This window comes from Blastomyces gilchristii (genome assembly GCF_000003855.2).
Source record: "Blastomyces gilchristii SLH14081 genomic scaffold supercont1.10, whole genome shotgun sequence".
Classification (NCBI taxonomy): Eukaryota; Fungi; Ascomycota; class Eurotiomycetes; order Onygenales; family Ajellomycetaceae; genus Blastomyces; species Blastomyces gilchristii.
Window position 1 is genome coordinate 1,862,925 of NW_003101673.1, and position 16,320 is coordinate 1,879,244.

General features: G+C 49.1%; 4 protein-coding genes across 4 annotated transcripts; 2 read left to right on the plus strand and 2 right to left on the minus strand.

Moving 5' to 3' along the window:
* Positions 1 to 35: 35 nt before the first annotated feature.
* On the minus strand, positions 36 to 6,438 carry BDBG_05295 (phospholipid-translocating ATPase). The gene is made up of 2 exons (XM_031722073.1): positions 4,078 to 6,438; positions 36 to 4,019 (listed from the first exon to the last, which is right to left on the minus strand). The coding sequence occupies exons 1-2, from the start codon at positions 6,002 to 6,004 to the stop codon at positions 2,026 to 2,028; spliced, it is 3,921 nt and encodes a 1,306-aa protein (XP_031578875.1). The 5' UTR covers positions 6,005 to 6,438; the 3' UTR covers positions 36 to 2,025.
* Positions 96 to 2,375, plus strand: BDBG_05294 (uncharacterized protein). The gene has a single exon (XM_002624479.2). The coding sequence runs from the start codon at positions 451 to 453 to the stop codon at positions 1,384 to 1,386; it is 936 nt and encodes a 311-aa protein (XP_002624525.1). The 5' UTR covers positions 96 to 450; the 3' UTR covers positions 1,387 to 2,375.
* Positions 6,439 to 6,615: 177 nt separating the features above from the next.
* BDBG_05296 (COPII coat assembly protein SEC16) lies at positions 6,616 to 13,353 on the plus strand. The gene is made up of 3 exons (XM_031722074.1): positions 6,616 to 6,778; positions 6,851 to 11,839; positions 11,908 to 13,353. Exons 2-3 carry the CDS (start codon positions 6,946 to 6,948, stop codon positions 12,474 to 12,476), a joined length of 5,463 nt encoding a protein of 1,820 aa, XP_031578876.1. The 5' UTR covers positions 6,616 to 6,778; positions 6,851 to 6,945; the 3' UTR covers positions 12,477 to 13,353.
* BDBG_05297 (HUS1 checkpoint protein) lies at positions 12,971 to 15,418 on the minus strand. Its single transcript, XM_031722075.1, has 5 exons — positions 15,215 to 15,418; positions 15,039 to 15,157; positions 14,091 to 14,952; positions 13,862 to 13,938; positions 12,971 to 13,715 (listed from the first exon to the last, which is right to left on the minus strand). Exons 1-5 carry the CDS (start codon positions 15,255 to 15,257, stop codon positions 13,689 to 13,691), a joined length of 1,128 nt encoding a protein of 375 aa, XP_031578877.1. The 5' UTR covers positions 15,258 to 15,418; the 3' UTR covers positions 12,971 to 13,688.
* Between the last annotated feature and the right edge of the window lie 902 nt (positions 15,419 to 16,320).

Here is a 16,320-nt window from a genome sequence, read left to right on the forward strand (position 1 = left end):
ATTCTTATATTTAAAACTAAAAATAAGTTAACGAAGTGGCTGAGGTAAGGCTTGTATGGACATCACAGTATCACGTGCTGCGGCGTTTGGCTTTCCAAACTCCGAAAGTCCAGCATCAAAAGTCGAACAGATCGCACAATTGCAACATCACTCAGGCCTCCCGCTATTCAGACGAGCCTCATATATCACTCGAATACGGCGTGCGGGCTAAAGTAGATGGCGACACACTTGGCGCTTTGCTGTACCTGGCACTGACGCCCTCCTATCTCCGTTAGGCTGCCTTAACCCCTCTCCCCGTTTCACCTTCAAAGCATCGACTCTCCTCCCCCACCACGCAACCTTCAACCTCTCCTCGACAAATCTGCAAGCAATAGTAGGAGCACAATCAAAGCGGCGCAAAATAAAAGCACAAGGAACTCCTAATACCCATCCCAGTGGGGTAAACCAGCCATGACGTCCTACTTCTCTTCGTTCAAATCCTCCTCCGCAATCTCCAACTTCAGCACCCGTTTCAATTCTCTTCGCCGTGCCATATCCTCCGGGGACGAGACTGACGACCCGGACTCCGAAGACTGCTCTCACATATCCAATGTCCTGCGAGCCTACTACACCGAAAAGGGCCGCAGGCTCCCTCCCTGGCTGCCCGCAGACCCCAAGTCCCCCGCCCCTCCAACCCCAACAGTCGCCGTCGCAACCCAAGCCTCCTTCCAGGGATATGGTGGAGCAGCGCCACCGGGAGGACCCGCGGCCGGCGGTCGCGGTGCTGGTGGCGGCCTAGGTGATCTATGGGGAGACCCGTCACCGGCCAGACCGCCGCCGCAACACCAAACCTCGAGTCTGCGACTAGGCCGCAACCCATCACACCAACCCGCCCCATCATCCTCGACGCATCTCATGCCTTCACCTTCGAATGCGCCCACCCGGCCAGCCACATCGGCCTCCAGCTCACGTACCGCGGGCTCGTATTTTGATCGCCAGCAGTCGCGCACCCCTCCGCCTCCCACAGCCACAAGTGCCCGTCCGCTTCCCAGCCAGCGCGCGGGGTCCTACCAAACTTCCCAGGCTGCGGCCGCGCAGCAGCAGGGTAGACTGGGTACGGGAATCGAAAGGTCTACGTCCGGTGTGTCGGCCCAGGAGCGGCTCCGGGCAAGGCTGCATGGAGGTGCGGTGAGTTCATCACCTACCCGCACGCCGAGCCCTGGGTATGGTAGAAATGAGCCGAGTGGTGGCGGTGGACAGCCTTACACGGGGTCAAGCCGGCCGTGGGAATCTGGAGATCGTCACGGTTCTTCGACTTACGGTAGTGGTGGGGGTGGAGGGGGTGGAGGAGGCATTGGGAACGGGCTTCAGGGAAGACGGCTTGGGCAGCATCGAGGACCTCGATAAGGACACCTGTTCAGGTGTTGGGTTTTCAGTCCCTTCCGTCAGGATTATGTTTTTTATTCCCCTTTCCTATTGCTTAATATCCCTCCAGCTTCGGCGTTTAGTGGACAATTTGCGTCTCTTTTTTACCCCTTTATATAGCATTTGGTGACTTTTCGATGTTATGGCCCTGTGCTGTCCCGTTTTTCTTCCTCAGTTTGGTGCTGTGACTCTATGCGGGTTCTGGATGGTTTTTTGCTGGCGTGATGATTCTTTGTGGTATTTGCCCTCTCCGGTCTATTTTCTGTACATAAATAGGGATCCTGGAGTGGATATCGAACATAACTTGTCCAATATTATTGAGATAAAATCAAGGAGTACGAAGATCTACAATACCTTGTGTGGTATTCAAAATTGAAAATGCGGGTATGCTACGTGGAACACGGCTCAAAAACACGCACACGGTTGGTTATATAGGGATATGGAGAGAAAAAAAAAATGCGTTAAAAGTCAACAATTCTAGCCATTCCGTACGCCCGACCCAAAAGAGCAAAAACAAGTTATACAAAAAGAAATTTCGTCACATAAAAGACACCAGGGGGGACAATGACAACGTAAAAATGAATAAACCAAGACAAAAATTCGTAAAGGCACATCCCAATATCAGCCCCGAACCTTCCGATAACTAGGCGGGCTCCACGTCCTGCTTATCAGTTTCACAGCCCAGACGGGTACGAGGGCAATAGCCGCAACAACAATAACCCGCCACACCCATGCTAGAGTAACAACATACTTCAAGTCGAAGTAATCACCTAGGAAGGGCACGCTGGCCGCATAAACGATAGCCGTGCCAACAATACACAGGATCATGACGGGATGCCACGTGGTAATCGAAACAGCCACCATGACTAGCTCGTTCAGCACAAGCGCCGTGAATGAAACACTGATCAATTTCGGCCCCGTCACCTCCCCGACAAGAATCTGCGAGAGACCCTGGATGATTGAACCCTGGTAGACACTGACGAGGACCCAAGTGAAGAACGAGCGGTAACTAAGGCTGCGACCCGTTTTCAGCTCTTTGTATAGCTCCGGATATAAATTGGCTAGCTCCTCGTCAACATCGCGGTCTAGCACAAGTGAGAAAACCGGCGCGTTGGTGTAGACCGTAGCATAACCGACTAGCAACCAGTTTATAAACAGCCCCTTCGGATCGAAGCGGCCCGCAATGCTGTACATGGTCTGACAGGCGCTGATGATTAGACCGCGGTGCATGATAAACTGGGCAAGCTTGGCGGAGCGCTTATATGAATTCCGCCCATGCCACACGAGAAGTTTCGTCAGGTGGTGGAATTGGGTGATGCTGAAGTCGGCGGCGAGGGAGGCCTGCCGACCCTCCTTGCCGACAATGCCAATACCAACGTCTGCGGCTTGGATCATGGAGACGTCATTACCCCCATCGCCGATGCAGCAGATGCGCTTTTTGGTGTGCTCGCGGATTAAGGAGGCAATTTCGGCTTTCTGTGTTGGGGAGCAGCGGCAAGCAATCACGGCGGGGAGGAGGACGGCGACTGATATAAAGGGAGTACGGAATTTGGCGAGCATTAGAGTAAGTGATTCACCGTCGATAAGAAGGCAGGAATCTGTTTTATTTCGAAGGAAATCGAGCGTGTCCTGGGCAGATCCTTTGTCCTTTAGCTTAGTGACAGTGTGGATATATTGGCCTCTTGCAACAAGTTTGGCGGAAACTGCCACACAACGTGCTGTTTCAACTTTATCACCTGTGAGCATCCATATTTTCACTCCTGCGTTACGCAGGAGTTCGAGAGACGGTTTGACATCCTTCTGGAGCTTGTCTTCAACGCCTGTGACTCCCAAAAGCTCTAGATTTTGCTCGAGGTATTCTTGGCAAACCTTCGCCATTCCGGTGTCCCTGTTGTGTAAGGATAATGAGGCCTGTTTATAGCTAGTAGAAAAGTCTTGGTACTGCGCCTGGGAGAGTCTTTTCCTGCCAATGACTAGGGTACGAAGGCCTTCTCTTGCCATGTTTGCGGTCTCCTCGTCAAGCCAATCATTGGTGGCAACGATGGAAGACATAACGGTATCAGCACCTTTCTGGTAAAACCAAATCTCCTCATCCTGCGCTGCCGATTTGTCTAAATCAGAACCTTTCTTAAATTGAACAATAATGCCCATTCGCTTGCTCTCAGAAGTGAAAGGGAATATGTCCAGAATCCGAACCCGCACTACAATGTTGCCCGTATCTACTGATTTGAGCACAATTTTTTGCCTATCTCGGTGTACTAGCTGCAGGCCCACTTCCTGTGTATACTTCACGATCGCGATCTCATCGGGTGACGAGGCCTGGTAGGTTGTCATTTTCTCTCCATTTTGTTCGTCCGCTGTTGGAGTAACATTGTGACATAGCGCGAGAGCGAGGATTATATCTCTGACGCGAGATCCAATCTCTCGTCGTGTCCGAGTCGTTGAAGCCAAACCAGTCTGGGCACCATTTATGGTTGTTGGAGTGACGAGTGATGAGTGAGGTTCATGGCTAGAAGTGGCTGTAGAAAAGCCCTGTCGAAGATATGACGCCACTTCATCCATCGCTTCATTTGCATAGGACACTGTTCCGACATGGATTTTTTTGAGTTCCATTTCTAAAAGCATTGTTAGCTAGGGACTGCGCTGTAACTTCGACGAAAGTGTCTAGCTTACCATTCTGGGTTAGGGTTCCGGTTTTATCAGAGAGCAAGTACTCTATCCTACCCAGGTCCTCAGGAATAGTGCTGGTTCTGACAACAGTGCCCGGAATACCGGTATCCCGCTCGATAAACCTCCCATACACAGACTTGGCCATGTCGAGGTTAACACGTAAACTCATAGGAATAATCGTGGAAAAGAGGATTAGATATATCATGATAGCAATATACCATGGCTTGTCGTTGCTAGGCTCAAACCCTTGAAGGGCAACAAGAATGATGGAGAGGGATAGCGTTAAAATACAGAGAATTTTCGTCAAGCTGTTAATTTCGTATTCAAGCAACCCGACCTTTGAACGAGACGGTGACGTCGACATCGCCGATCGAGTTTGGGCTCCTGTGTAGATTATTGCGGCGATTGTTGTTGTGTTTGAGGCAAGAACTGTACTAGCCCAGGCAGTGTTGTCAATGGTAAGAGGAGCTGACTGAGGCTCGGAGAGGCTCTGATGGTGATCATCGGACGACGATGGGCGTGTTGGGGAACGAGCAGCCGGATCAGTTTTGTTGATATGAGGATCATAAGAATTTGGAGAATTTGGAGAAGGAGGTGTCAGCTCAATTGTTCCAACAAAATTATGCACATTCTTCTCAGGCTCGCCCGCGATGATCCGTATCCTCTGGAGATCTGAGAGAGGTAGATTTTGCGTGAGGGGAGAAGGAAGGCGCAATTTCCAATCAGTTTCGCCGTCCAGCTGGTCCGTTCGTATGAAGGTATCGCTTGACCCATCGATACCGTCAGCAGATTCATCAGCTCGCGGAGTTACATGGCAATCATCAGTTGATTCGGCAGCAGTGTTATTGTTTCTATCGATCAGCTCTCCAGGAAGGCTAGTATTCTGAGCAGCGGCCACTTCCGGTAGTGCGCTTTTCAAAATGACTACATCAGCAGGGAGGCGTTGATCTTTCCGTAGCTTCAAAATGTCGCCAACTCTCAAATCGCGCGCCTTCTTTGTTATCTCGAAAATTTCAGTTCCATGTAAATGAGAGCCCGAATCAGAAGTTGCCCGCCTGTTTCGGACAACTGGTTTTCGAGAAGACGATGGAGTAAATGATATGACAGTGTATTCTTCTGCATTTGCTTCTGCATCTCTTCGTCGTCGAGCAATGTCATCCAGTGCCTCCTTGCCCAGTGAAATCGATACCACAAAGGCCAGAGGGGCAATATAAGAGGACATATAACCGATTCTTAGAATGGGTATTATCTGCGATAATGCCACCAGAAGAAAGTAAATGTTAAAGAAAAACGAAAATTCATTGTAGAGAGTGCGGGGGAGGAAGCTCAAGGGGGTGTATTTGGCGTTTGATACGACATTCGGTGGATAGCGGGTTTGTTGTGTTTGCCCAACAAGCAATTTTCGTGTTGGTCTATGATCTGCGTTGGAATGCAATGGTAGATCGTTATATCCATCGGGAGTGTTATCAAGGAGGGACGAAGAGCCAAACCTGGGGAAGCGCAGTCTAGAGCTAAGCCGCGAGTATATGCTCCTGTGTGGAGTTGGGTTTAGGCGAGGCTGGCTGGGTCCATTGAGAAGAGGCATATCATCGTCAGCATATGTTGAACTCCTTCCTGAAAGCTCCTGGTTGCCACCATCGCGATCATCCAGCAAGCCACCAGTATCTTCTTCCCCATCCTGTCGCCTTGTCCTAGATGCACTACGGTTCCATATTCGATCTCGAGCTCCAGCTCGCAGGTGCCTCAACGCTATACCGGGCCCATATGTCGGAGCTATGCCAATCCCTCCTCTACTTTTTGGACTCTGCCCATTGTAGAGAGACACAGAGGCTTCTGGGTCAAGTTCATTGAGATCGAGGTCATCATCAGATTCGGCATCGTCGGACATGTCTTGCGCACTCGGCCGCGTGTATTCATGCATGCGTTCCATATTGAAAAGACGGAGGCAGGAGTATATCTGTGAAACGCCCGGCCTAATGCGGTCATGCCTATACTCCTGCCAAAATGTCAAGCGTTGAGTATAGATCAATCACCAATCAAAACTAATATAAACAATGGCGTGTGTCAAGGACTGGAATCATCAACAGCAGGCCAGATCGCAACAAAACCAAATCATCCTCTTCTGTTTTCACCGATAATCAGTTCTTTTTTGGAAGATGATGCCGTGCCTCAAGACAAAGGAGGTCTGCGCAGGGTATTCTTCGATCATACAAAGGTCCATGCCATGCACTGTCAATATCTGCCGTTGGGGTCGGTCCATGTTAAGCATGAATCCGAAACTGCTTGGATGACGGACAGCTGAAATGATATCACGTGGCTGAACAGGCGGCAGCCTGGTTTGGTGTGGCGCAGTGGATATTACTAGTGGTATGAGCACCGTAAACATTTATTATTACTAGCTCCCCGCTCCCCCACCATGGTAATCTGGGGAATTTTAAGATACATACCGATGACATAATCCCCCCAGATGCTGCTGAGCTGGCTACTTCGGCTCTACATTTCTCCGATACCGATTCCTCAAACCTGGCTTGTTTATGGCAAATCGGGACAACTTTTGGGACTTTGGACGAACAAATGTCTCTCTGCCTCAAGTGGCCCACGCAAACGGTTTTGTTATTCTTAATGTGGCCATGATTTTTCCCCACGCTCTTGGATTTTACCGTTGTTAGTGTGTGTTATTTCCACTTCTTTTTCCCAAGTGGCTGTGAGTTCATGTCGTGTTTGACCTCCTTGCCCCTTTTGCGGCATGGGCGTTATCTGACTTCGGAGCGGACAGGGTGTTTTCATTAGAATAGAATAGGGTACTCGAAGACTTGTCGTTTAGTGGCCCAGGATCTTGTTTTGGAATATCGACAAGGCCTCGAATCCAAGATGATTCAGCTAGGATCATGGAATCCTGCGTTGAGACCCGATAACAGCCCGAAGGAGCACTCTTTCCTATCGCTGGCGGACCCGAGTGCAGCGCCGTTATCCGCGAAGTTCTCGATGCCCTCGAGAAACGTACATTCGCCAACACCACCACTACCATCGTCCGCTAGCGAAGACTCCCCTGCGGAGTCTACGCATGCTGCACTTTCACCTGATCCATCACACAGTGTTTTAACAGGTGCGCGCGACATCGATTCGCAGATAGCACAGCCATCCTCTCCAGATGAACCGACGGAAACCTCTAAAAATATGCCCAGCGATGATATATCTGCCCCCGTTCACCAACCCGTACAACCTTCCCAAGCAGAGTCTCCGTCCACTGAACAAGAAACTACCAAAGAACCAGTGCCATCAGAAGGATTTCCATGGGGAAAAGATGACAACGCAGATTCCGCCCAGGGCATTTCACGGTCTACGACAGACCCATTTGATGGATTTGATATGACTGATCGGACCAATTCCTTCCCGAATTCGGACCACTCCAAGAACAAGAATCTCGACTCTCACGAGGGGGGTTACCCCGAGAATGCTATCAATCAAGAGGCTACCCACCAGCCGTTCGCAGTCGGAAGGAGTGGATATCCAAACTCGGATGCGCAAAATGACTTCTTGCCGTGGAGTGCGACAAGTATTGATGAAGACCCCTCCGGTCAATTTTTTAATCAACTTAATACTCAGACCAAACCCATTTACACACCGCTGGAAGCAGAGTCGAGATATGAAGAAGGCATGCCCCTGGATAATACAGAGCCAGCATCTCCGACTGACAATAACCAAGCCGATAGTATTGATGCAATATTCAGGGAAGATGAACCCGTTGACGACGCCGACCTTTTTGCTTCTGAGTCAGGCATGCCACTGTTTACCCGCAAATCAACCTCTCAAGTTCTTGATTCTTTACATTCTGACCAACCGCAAACCGCGGCTGCTTCCTCAAATGATGCAACACCAATTCCAAACAGGGCAGAACTTAATGACAACAGAATCAACGAAGAGCCACTTGCTGATAAAGAAGTCCCCGAGGAAGATTTAGCAGAAAGGTGGAAGGCAGTTCTTGACGATGATGATTTACTGATTGATGATGATTTGGATGCTCTACATACGGCCCAAGGAAGTCCACCAAATGGCACTTCCGAAGATTCCTCCGCTAATTATCTGTCAGAATATGCTCAAGACTCACCTGTGCCAACCCAACAGCCACCACGGGTGAACCCCTATACTCCTCATCAACCGTCATCCTCCACTGTGATTTCGGGCTTGCCTGGCCCCGATTATAGGCTGCTTAACGCCAATGCAACTGCTGGTGCATTTTCCCCTCAAGTCCAACAGCATTCGATAGGCCCCAACCCAAATATGCCTGAAAGCTTCTCCAATCAAGCGAAGGCCGGTTACCAATCCCCATATGATTTGCCGATGGAAATAATTCGACCGAAGCATCGCACTTCTCAGCCCACTGTCTCTCAGCCTCTCCCAGCTAGTACCACATCGATACAGCCACCTCCTCGCAAGAGCAGCATGACAGCAACTCGGCCTTCAAGTTCAAGCTCTGCCTATGCCCCTTTAAAACCTACACCTCCCCCCTTATCTCGCAGTGAAACAGAGAAAGCTCAGAGTAGCAACTTCTTCGAAGAGCTCCCGGCTGTGTCCAGGGTCCGTCCCTCAACCGCTTCCAAATATGCTCCTCCACAAACGGCGACGCAGCCAGTGGCTCCGCCACCATCTAATCATATGGCGCCTAATGTCCCGACCGCTGGCTTGGCGCGTGTATCAAGCGAACAGTTTCAGCTGCAAAAGCCTGAACGACTTGACCCCTACTCCTCTGTGTCTGTTGCACCAGGCCCAACTGTCTCTGGCCCATCTAGCCACTACTCCCCAAAGCCTCCCACATTACACTCTGGGTTTAAACCTGCCTCATCTCCAAGATACTCCCCTGCCCCACCTCTATCTAGCGGGCCTTCTTTGTGTAAATATGCGTCTCAGCTCCCAGCAGGGTACCCCCCTTCCACTATACTCCCTTTTCAACCGCGAACATCAAGCCCCCTGGCACAGCAAGAGAATGTATCCCGGCAATACCCGTCCACAGCGCACCAGCCAGCCGAATTTGCTCCTACTTCGTTCCCCGCGCCTTCTTCCTTTCAGCCTCCCGACCAAACTCTCTCTCCACCTGGCATCGGGCGGAGTCAAACCATGCCTTCCAATCAGCACCTACCCTACGTAGGCAATGGAACTAGACCAGGTTCCCAATTTACAGGTCATGTTGGTCCGCAACGTTCCCCTCCAGTTCGTAATACATACGAACCCGTTTCATCCCACACCCAAATTACTACCATGCCTTCTTATCCTCAGCCTCCACCCACCTCGGTTCCACACCAACAGTATCCCGAGCAACAACCCAGGCCACCGCGGAGATCCCAGACTAAATCACCAAGTAGACTCCAGTACGAACCCCTACTGTCAAGTGTGCCGGAACCGTTCCAACGGCCTGCATCTGTCCACAATCCGGTAACATCTCTACAACCCCAAGTCCACCAAGCAATCAAGGAAACCCCTTCTACGGAGCTAGATTTCATATATCCAACTGATGGACAAGAACATGATCCACTTCAACGATGGAAAGGGGCACCAATATTTAAATTCGGTTTTGGTGGAGTAATTGCCAGCTCCTTCCCTAAACGTACCCCCAGATATGCAACTGGTCAACTTGTTCCAAAGATAAAGCCATCCCCTGGGGAAATCAAAGTCCGCTCAATGGGTGATACTTTTTCGCAGAGGGAGCCAACTGTGAAGTTCCCAGGACCTTTGAGGGTGAAATCAAAGAAAAAAGATGTCATCTCATGGCTATCCTCTATGATTTCTGGATTCGAAAATGATAGCACCTCTCTAAATAAGTCATCTCCGCAGCAGCACGACGAGACGATCCTTCTTTGGAAAATCATACGGGTTATGGTTGAACATGACGGGCTTCTAGCGGGGAATCCAGACGTTGAAAATTCCGTGCGGTCCATTCTATCTCCTCTTCCTGAAACAGCATCAGCGTCATCGGAGGCTCCCGTTTTCCATCCACAGCTTTCGAGTGTCTACGAAAACATCAGTGGAGAGGCTCAATCAGAGCCGATGAACGTAGATGGAATGGAAACAATTCGTAGATGCCTTCTAGCCGGTGAGAGGGAAAAGGCAGTCTGGGGAGCCGTGGATCGCCGCTTATGGGGTCATGCCATGTTAATATCCTCAACCATTGATAAGTCTGTTTGGAAGCAGGTAATGCAAGAATTCGTTAGAAGGGAAGTCAAAGCAGTTGGTAACAATACCGAGCCGATGGCTACGCTTTATGAAATTTTCGCAGGAAATTTGGAGGAGAGCGTCGATGAGTTAGTGCCACCGTCTGCCCGAGCCGGTTTGCAGATGGTTAGTAAAATTGGGGGTCCTGGTCACGCGAAGAACGCCCTGGCTGGGCTTGATAAATGGCAAGAAACGTTGTGCCTAATTTTAAGCAACAGAAGTCCTGATGACCACGTTGCACTTCTTTCCCTCTCTAGGCTTCTCTCCGCCTATGGGAGGATAGAAGCTTCCCATATCTGTGCATTATTTGCGAAATCCGCCTCCGTACCTCTGGTATTTAGTGGCCCCGACGATCCGCAGTCCCAGATTGTTCTTCTTGGTACGGACCACCGCCGATACCCATTTACCTTCGCCAACGACAAAAATTCCGTCCTTCTTACGGAGGTGTACGAGTTTGCGCTGTCCATATTATCCGGCTCTACAACATCGATAGCACCGCATTTCCAAGCCTTCAAACTTCAATATGCACTTTCTCTGGCCGAAAATGGCAACAAAGCCGAGGCTCAGCAGTATTGTGACTCCATCGGAGCAATCCTAAAATCGACAACAAAACCTTCACCATACTACAATCAACGGTTCCTCTTCGAACTCGACGAGCTTACCAACCGCCTAAGGCAATCTCCTACTGGTGGCTCTTCTTCATGGATGTCCAAACCGAGCATGGAGAAGGTCTCGGGGTCCATTTTGGCAAAATTCAACAGTTTTGTTGCTGGTGACGACAGCGACGGCGGCTCCACCGGATCTGGTAAAGCAGGAGATGTGGACATTGGGCCTTTTGCTAAGATGGTTGGTACTCCCCCGATCAGTCGCTCACCTTCTGTCCATGATGCCTATGCTGCGTTCGGGATTGGTCAACCCACCACCACCACCATGCATACCACCTCTCGTTACGCTCCCGGGAACCAATATGCTCCTTATTCCTCTCCAGACCAACACCGTGGTCGTGGATCTCTTGATTCACAAAGATCCCCTCCTTCTACTAGCCATTCTTACCCTCGGGGCGCCGCTTCTCGGGAACTGAATAGGGGTATGGAGAATGACTACCATCCGATCGCACAACAGAATGTTTATAGCCCCCCTTCTATTCAGGCCAGGGGCTCAACGCCACTCCAGCAGCCGGCATATGCTCATCTAGCCCCGGTTCAAGAAATGCAGTCTTCTCAGGGCATAGAACATGCGGACCGTGAACAGCCTATTCACTTTGGCGGATATCAACCTACCCTTCACCGACAATCCACCATTGAGCAAGAGATCGGATCTTCTGCTACCGAGAATCAGAGCTATGAACCGCCAGCGGGAACGACTGGTTACGAGCCCCCATCGTATGAGCCTGGGCCTGTGAATACCGATGAATCAGACCAGGATAATCCCAAAACGTCATTCATGGATGACGATGATGACGATTTTGCCGCTCGTAACGAAGCCATAAGGAAAGCTGAGAAGGAGCGCAAGGATCGTGAAGCTGACGAGGCATTTAGAAAGGCTGCAGAGGAGGATGGTAAGTTGCTCTTCTCCCTTTTACCTTGTTGTTAGCCCAATTCTAACCAATTGTGTTCACCTTTGTAGCCAAAAAGCCCATAACAGAGAAAAAGGGGTGGTTTTCGTGGTGGGGTAAGAAGGACCCAAACGCTAGTTCACCAGGTCCAATCCGAGCTAAACTTGGCGAGGAGAATTCGTTCTACTATGACAAAGAACTGAAGAGATGGGTTAACAAAAAAGACCCTAATAGCGCCACTACAACTGCTCATTCTACACCACCACCTCCCAAAGGACCCGCACCACCAAGCCGGTCCGCAAGTGCGACAAATGGTATTCCGCCGTTGGGAAATAATATACTAACATCAGGCTCGGCTCCAACTCTTGCTCCACCTCCTAACCCATCAAGCGGGCCACCTTCACAGGCTGGGGACTCGTCGCCTCGGAACTTGAGCCCGGGCATACCATCTTTGGCACCTCCATCTTCGGCCAGCCCAATGCCACGATCTGTGTCAGCTGGGCTACCGTCCAGACCAGGAACGGCCCTCAGTAATGCAAGTTCCATTGATGACCTTCTTGGAGCACCGCAGGCTAGAAAGGGAAATACCGTCAGAGGAAAGAAGAGAGGCCGAGGCTACATCGATGTTATGACAAAGTGATGAATCTTTACCCGATTCCTCCATCTGAGAAAAGGAGAACAAGTCCGCTTTAACGGGCACTATATCAAAATTAATCTTATGTTGCTCTGTGAGACGACGAGGAACTTGAAACTCATCCTCGAATTACAGCCGTGCTTCCTTGTTTCCAAACGGTCTCATCAATACCCCACATAATTCTTTTTTACATTTCTTTATTAAAATCATGCATTTCTTTCTTGTTTTCCGCACCTCATTTCGCTGCGTGAATGAGCCTCCTTTTCTGACCATATGCCTTGTAATATTCTTCTAGTCACCACCTCACCCTCCCGAATTCATGTCTATCTCATGCTAATTTTTGATGTGTCTCAACTTATTGGGGCGGCATCTTTGTTTTACTACATTATATAGTTCTTTTGCACAACTTTAGCGACACAACCACCTGTTCCCAAGAGCCAATGTTGCCTTTTTCTCAAATGTCATCGTTGGGTTGTCTCGTTTTTGCCTTAGCTTATTATTTCGTCACTCTGACCATCTTGTAAAAGACGAGAGAGGGGATCTTTGATGATTTTTCTGTATACTATTTGGCATTTCCCCTATTAAATATTTTAATCAGTCTATACTTTTTTCGCCTGCTTGCTTCTTCTTTTCCTAATACATATTATTTTTGCTTGCATTCCCTCAGATACATAGCAAACAGGTCGCAGCTCAACTATGAATTGCATGCCAGCTGAAAATAATGAAATTTTGGTCTCTCGACTGTGTCTGGATATCTACCATTTTATTTTAGCTCCCGCTCAACTTGTATCCTTCACCGCTAAACACGGTTGGCATTCATTTTTCAACGACTGAATTACGAAGATCGAGCTAGTTAAATACAGGTTTCACAGCTACAGGGGCAACTCACGACCGGTGTATCGTTGCACTTTCAGGGGCACGGTAGGTAGTCTCTACGTCTAGTTGTGCGTGCATCACTGAAACGAAACAAGCCGGTGATATATTCATTCCATATGTTGACTTTCCCCTAGTAGCTGAGGGCAGTCCCTGTGTTTTCACAGGTCTCAGTAAAAACTAAAGAAAAAGTAGCATTACTCATTACTCATCAAGGGTGGAAAATTGTAATGTTGCAAGTAGTATTAATAGAACCATTGCACGCACAAGTGCAGATTGCTATGTTGGGTATTTTGACTTCTGCAGGCGACAGTTTGTGGTGCGAAAATAACAGCACAGCAAAGTTCAAGCTGCGTAAGAATTGATATAATACTATATAGAAAGATTTCAGTCAGAAGTTGCCAAATAGGTAAACAGTACGTTGTCGACGGATGTAATTTTTGTGTGAAACTCTCGCAGTCCGGAAACCAGTCTGGTTCAAGAGCACGGGTGTGCTATATATGAAACTTGAAACTTACCGTTAAACATGAATCTTCCCCACTTTCGCTCTCCGGTAAATAGACGTATAGGATCAGTGCAGTATCGTGGATAAAACCTAAAGATTTTATTTGAGATAAAGGTTATTAAACATAAGCTATTGGAGCGGGTTGCGCGGCAGGGGCCATGGGAGGCTCCTCACTAGGTATACCCTAGTGAAAAAGCGAACATATGAAGATGTATAAATTTCCTAAAAAAATGGAAACTTACACGCAACAACCCTCGGACTCAACCTCCCAACACTGAGCACCCGGCCCCAGTCTTTCCCATCAATCCTTACTTTCGCCCACCCCTCTTCCGCCTCCCCGTTCTCCCCGCCCAACTCCCTCATCCGCTCGCTGGGAAGTTGCTCCAGCTCGTCCTGGGACAGCTGTGCCGGATCCAGAGGCGGATTAAGCAGGCCGGTCCACACGCTCGAGATGCGCAAGGTGTCTGTCGCTATCGCGAGTTTCAGCGAGCCGTGCATGTTTGCTGACAATTCGAGCTTGGGGCTACTACCAGTGTTAGCAGCTCCCGCGCCTACTCCTTGCGTGGATGCTAGTCCCGTTGTTGATGAATTAAGGAAGGTCTTGGCAGCAGAATCCATGGATAGCTTCGTGAAGCGTTCTGAGATGCTTTTGAGCTGGATAAGGCTGGGGAGTACGATGTGGACGTCTGGATTACGGCAACGGGGCTCGTGAAGGCCTTCCACGGACGAGGGCGGGAGGACGCGGACGGGAATTTCTTGCGTTATTATGGTTTCGCGTTCACGCGGGCCATCAGGTTGGTTTCTGTGTGCTGCTGCTGTTTCGAGTTGCGTGCTGCCTTGTGGTGGCATCCCGCTAAAATTAGCGCTACCGTCGTTGTTGATGTCGCTGCCATTCCCAATCCCTAGGGCATTCTTCCCTGACGTCCATGACGAAGTCACGACTGTTAGTGCAAGCAATGGGACAGATCCCTTCTTGGTTAACCGTAGTTGTGCTGAGTTTGCGCTTGTTGCGGAGCGGAGAGCCCGGTGGAGCGCGCTGATAGGGACTTCGAGATTGATCACGCCCGACGCGGAGCTTACGGAGTAAGATTCAAAGACTGTGTCCTATAACATAGTTCAGGGAGGTATGAGCTGCCTTTTATCCACATATTTCAATTATTTGCTTTGTGGAGAATTGAGATTCCACATACAATTGGCAACTGAGCCCAGACCTGGGTTCCCTGGTCCGGGATGATGGTGAAGCGAACAACTTCATCTTCCAGGCGGACCCAACATATTTTGCCTAGTGACGATAAAGACGCGGTAAATTCTGAAGAAGCCTGTTAGTCCCGGCTACGTTGCAAAGGATCATGGGAAGCATACATACTGGCAAAAGTGTTTATATTGGTGAGCTGGCTTCTGAATCGCATGTTGCCCACTGCATCTTCAGATGGTCAGGGTGTAACTAAGGAGGTAGATTTATATATTATCTGCTATCGTGTTATGATTATAGAGCTGTGGTAGGAGTAATTATCTCTCCGGAGAAGTGATAATGGAAATTGACCACTGGCGCGCGGGTGGGTGAGGTAGTTAGTTATTTAAATATAATAACTAAGGAATTTATATATTTTAGCTTTCTGACCTCATAGTTAGTTAACCCGCCAGGTACCGCGATTGGGCTAAACTAAAGTTATTGCTGCTGCCAAGCTCTTTCAAGATATACATGTACATCCTGCTGTGAAATTGCGAAGTTGACACCCTTTCCGCTAGAATATCTAATGCCATGGGTTGAAGTTCAATCTTCGACCGCTTACCAGTCCACCGCAGCTACTCAATGATGCTCAATGATGGAGTGCGGCCGAAAATTAGTTACTCCTGTCCTATCCAGCTTCAGCTCTCCAATCAACGCTCCCTCTACTCACCCACATTAATTCTCTACTTGAACTATCTATTCTCTTCTGACATGAGCTGACTCAAATAAAAGAGATCAAATACTCTCAGATGCTCAGATGACCAGTCTGCTTACCATGAAGAATGTAGACTCTTCCATCAGAATGGACAGCACCGCACTTCACCCCTCCAAGTCCAAAGAATACCACATAACGGAACCGTTGATTTCTGCATACAAGCTGCCGTGAAAATTGATTTCGAGTTTCCTGGGACAATCAACGTTCCTGAGTTAATGCAGTTCAAGCAAAAGGTTGGCAGCTTGTTTGTAAATGTCCTTGGTTTGGCAGATATCAGATTTCAGAAGTCTCTATAATTGGATGAAAACTGTTTGATTTAGAAAATCATTTGGAAGATTCTGGCGTTTTTATTAACTATGGAACTCCTTCTTCAACCTTTTACCCGCTGTAGGATTTATTTTCCCAGAGCTGAGCTGAGAAAATGCTAGTCTGAAGAATGGAGTTGATCATATTGTTGTACTGTACAATATATTGATTGCCTTCAGGCCATTTACCCTGGAGGGTTCTTTTTAGTGTGTCAGCTCCA

Excerpts from the sequence above, each read along its gene's own strand:
- BDBG_05294 (XM_002624479.2), top strand. The coding sequence starts at position 451 with ATGACGTCCTACTTCTCTTCGTTCAAATCCTCCTCCGCAATCTCCAAC.
- BDBG_05295 (XM_031722073.1), bottom strand. The coding sequence starts at position 6,004 with ATGGAACGCATGCATGAATACACGCGGCCGAGTGCGCAAGACATGTCC. Across the intron at positions 4,020-4,077 it reads CGGAACCCTAACCCAGAATG|AAATGGAACTCAAAAAAATC; the intron begins GTAAGCTAGACA and ends CAATGCTTTTAG.
- BDBG_05296 (XM_031722074.1), top strand. The coding sequence starts at position 6,946 with ATGATTCAGCTAGGATCATGGAATCCTGCGTTGAGACCCGATAACAGC. Across the intron at positions 11,840-11,907 it reads AAAGGCTGCAGAGGAGGATG|CCAAAAAGCCCATAACAGAG; the intron begins GTAAGTTGCTCT and ends TCACCTTTGTAG.
- BDBG_05297 (XM_031722075.1), bottom strand. The coding sequence starts at position 15,257 with ATGCGATTCAGAAGCCAGCTCACCAATATAAACACTTTTGCCA. Across the intron at positions 14,953-15,038 it reads TCTGGGCTCAGTTGCCAATT|GACACAGTCTTTGAATCTTA; the intron begins GTATGTGGAATC and ends ACTATGTTATAG. Across the intron at positions 13,939-14,090 it reads GAGTCCGAGGGTTGTTGCGT|GTTTTATCCACGATACTGCA; the intron begins GTAAGTTTCCAT and ends TAAAATCTTTAG.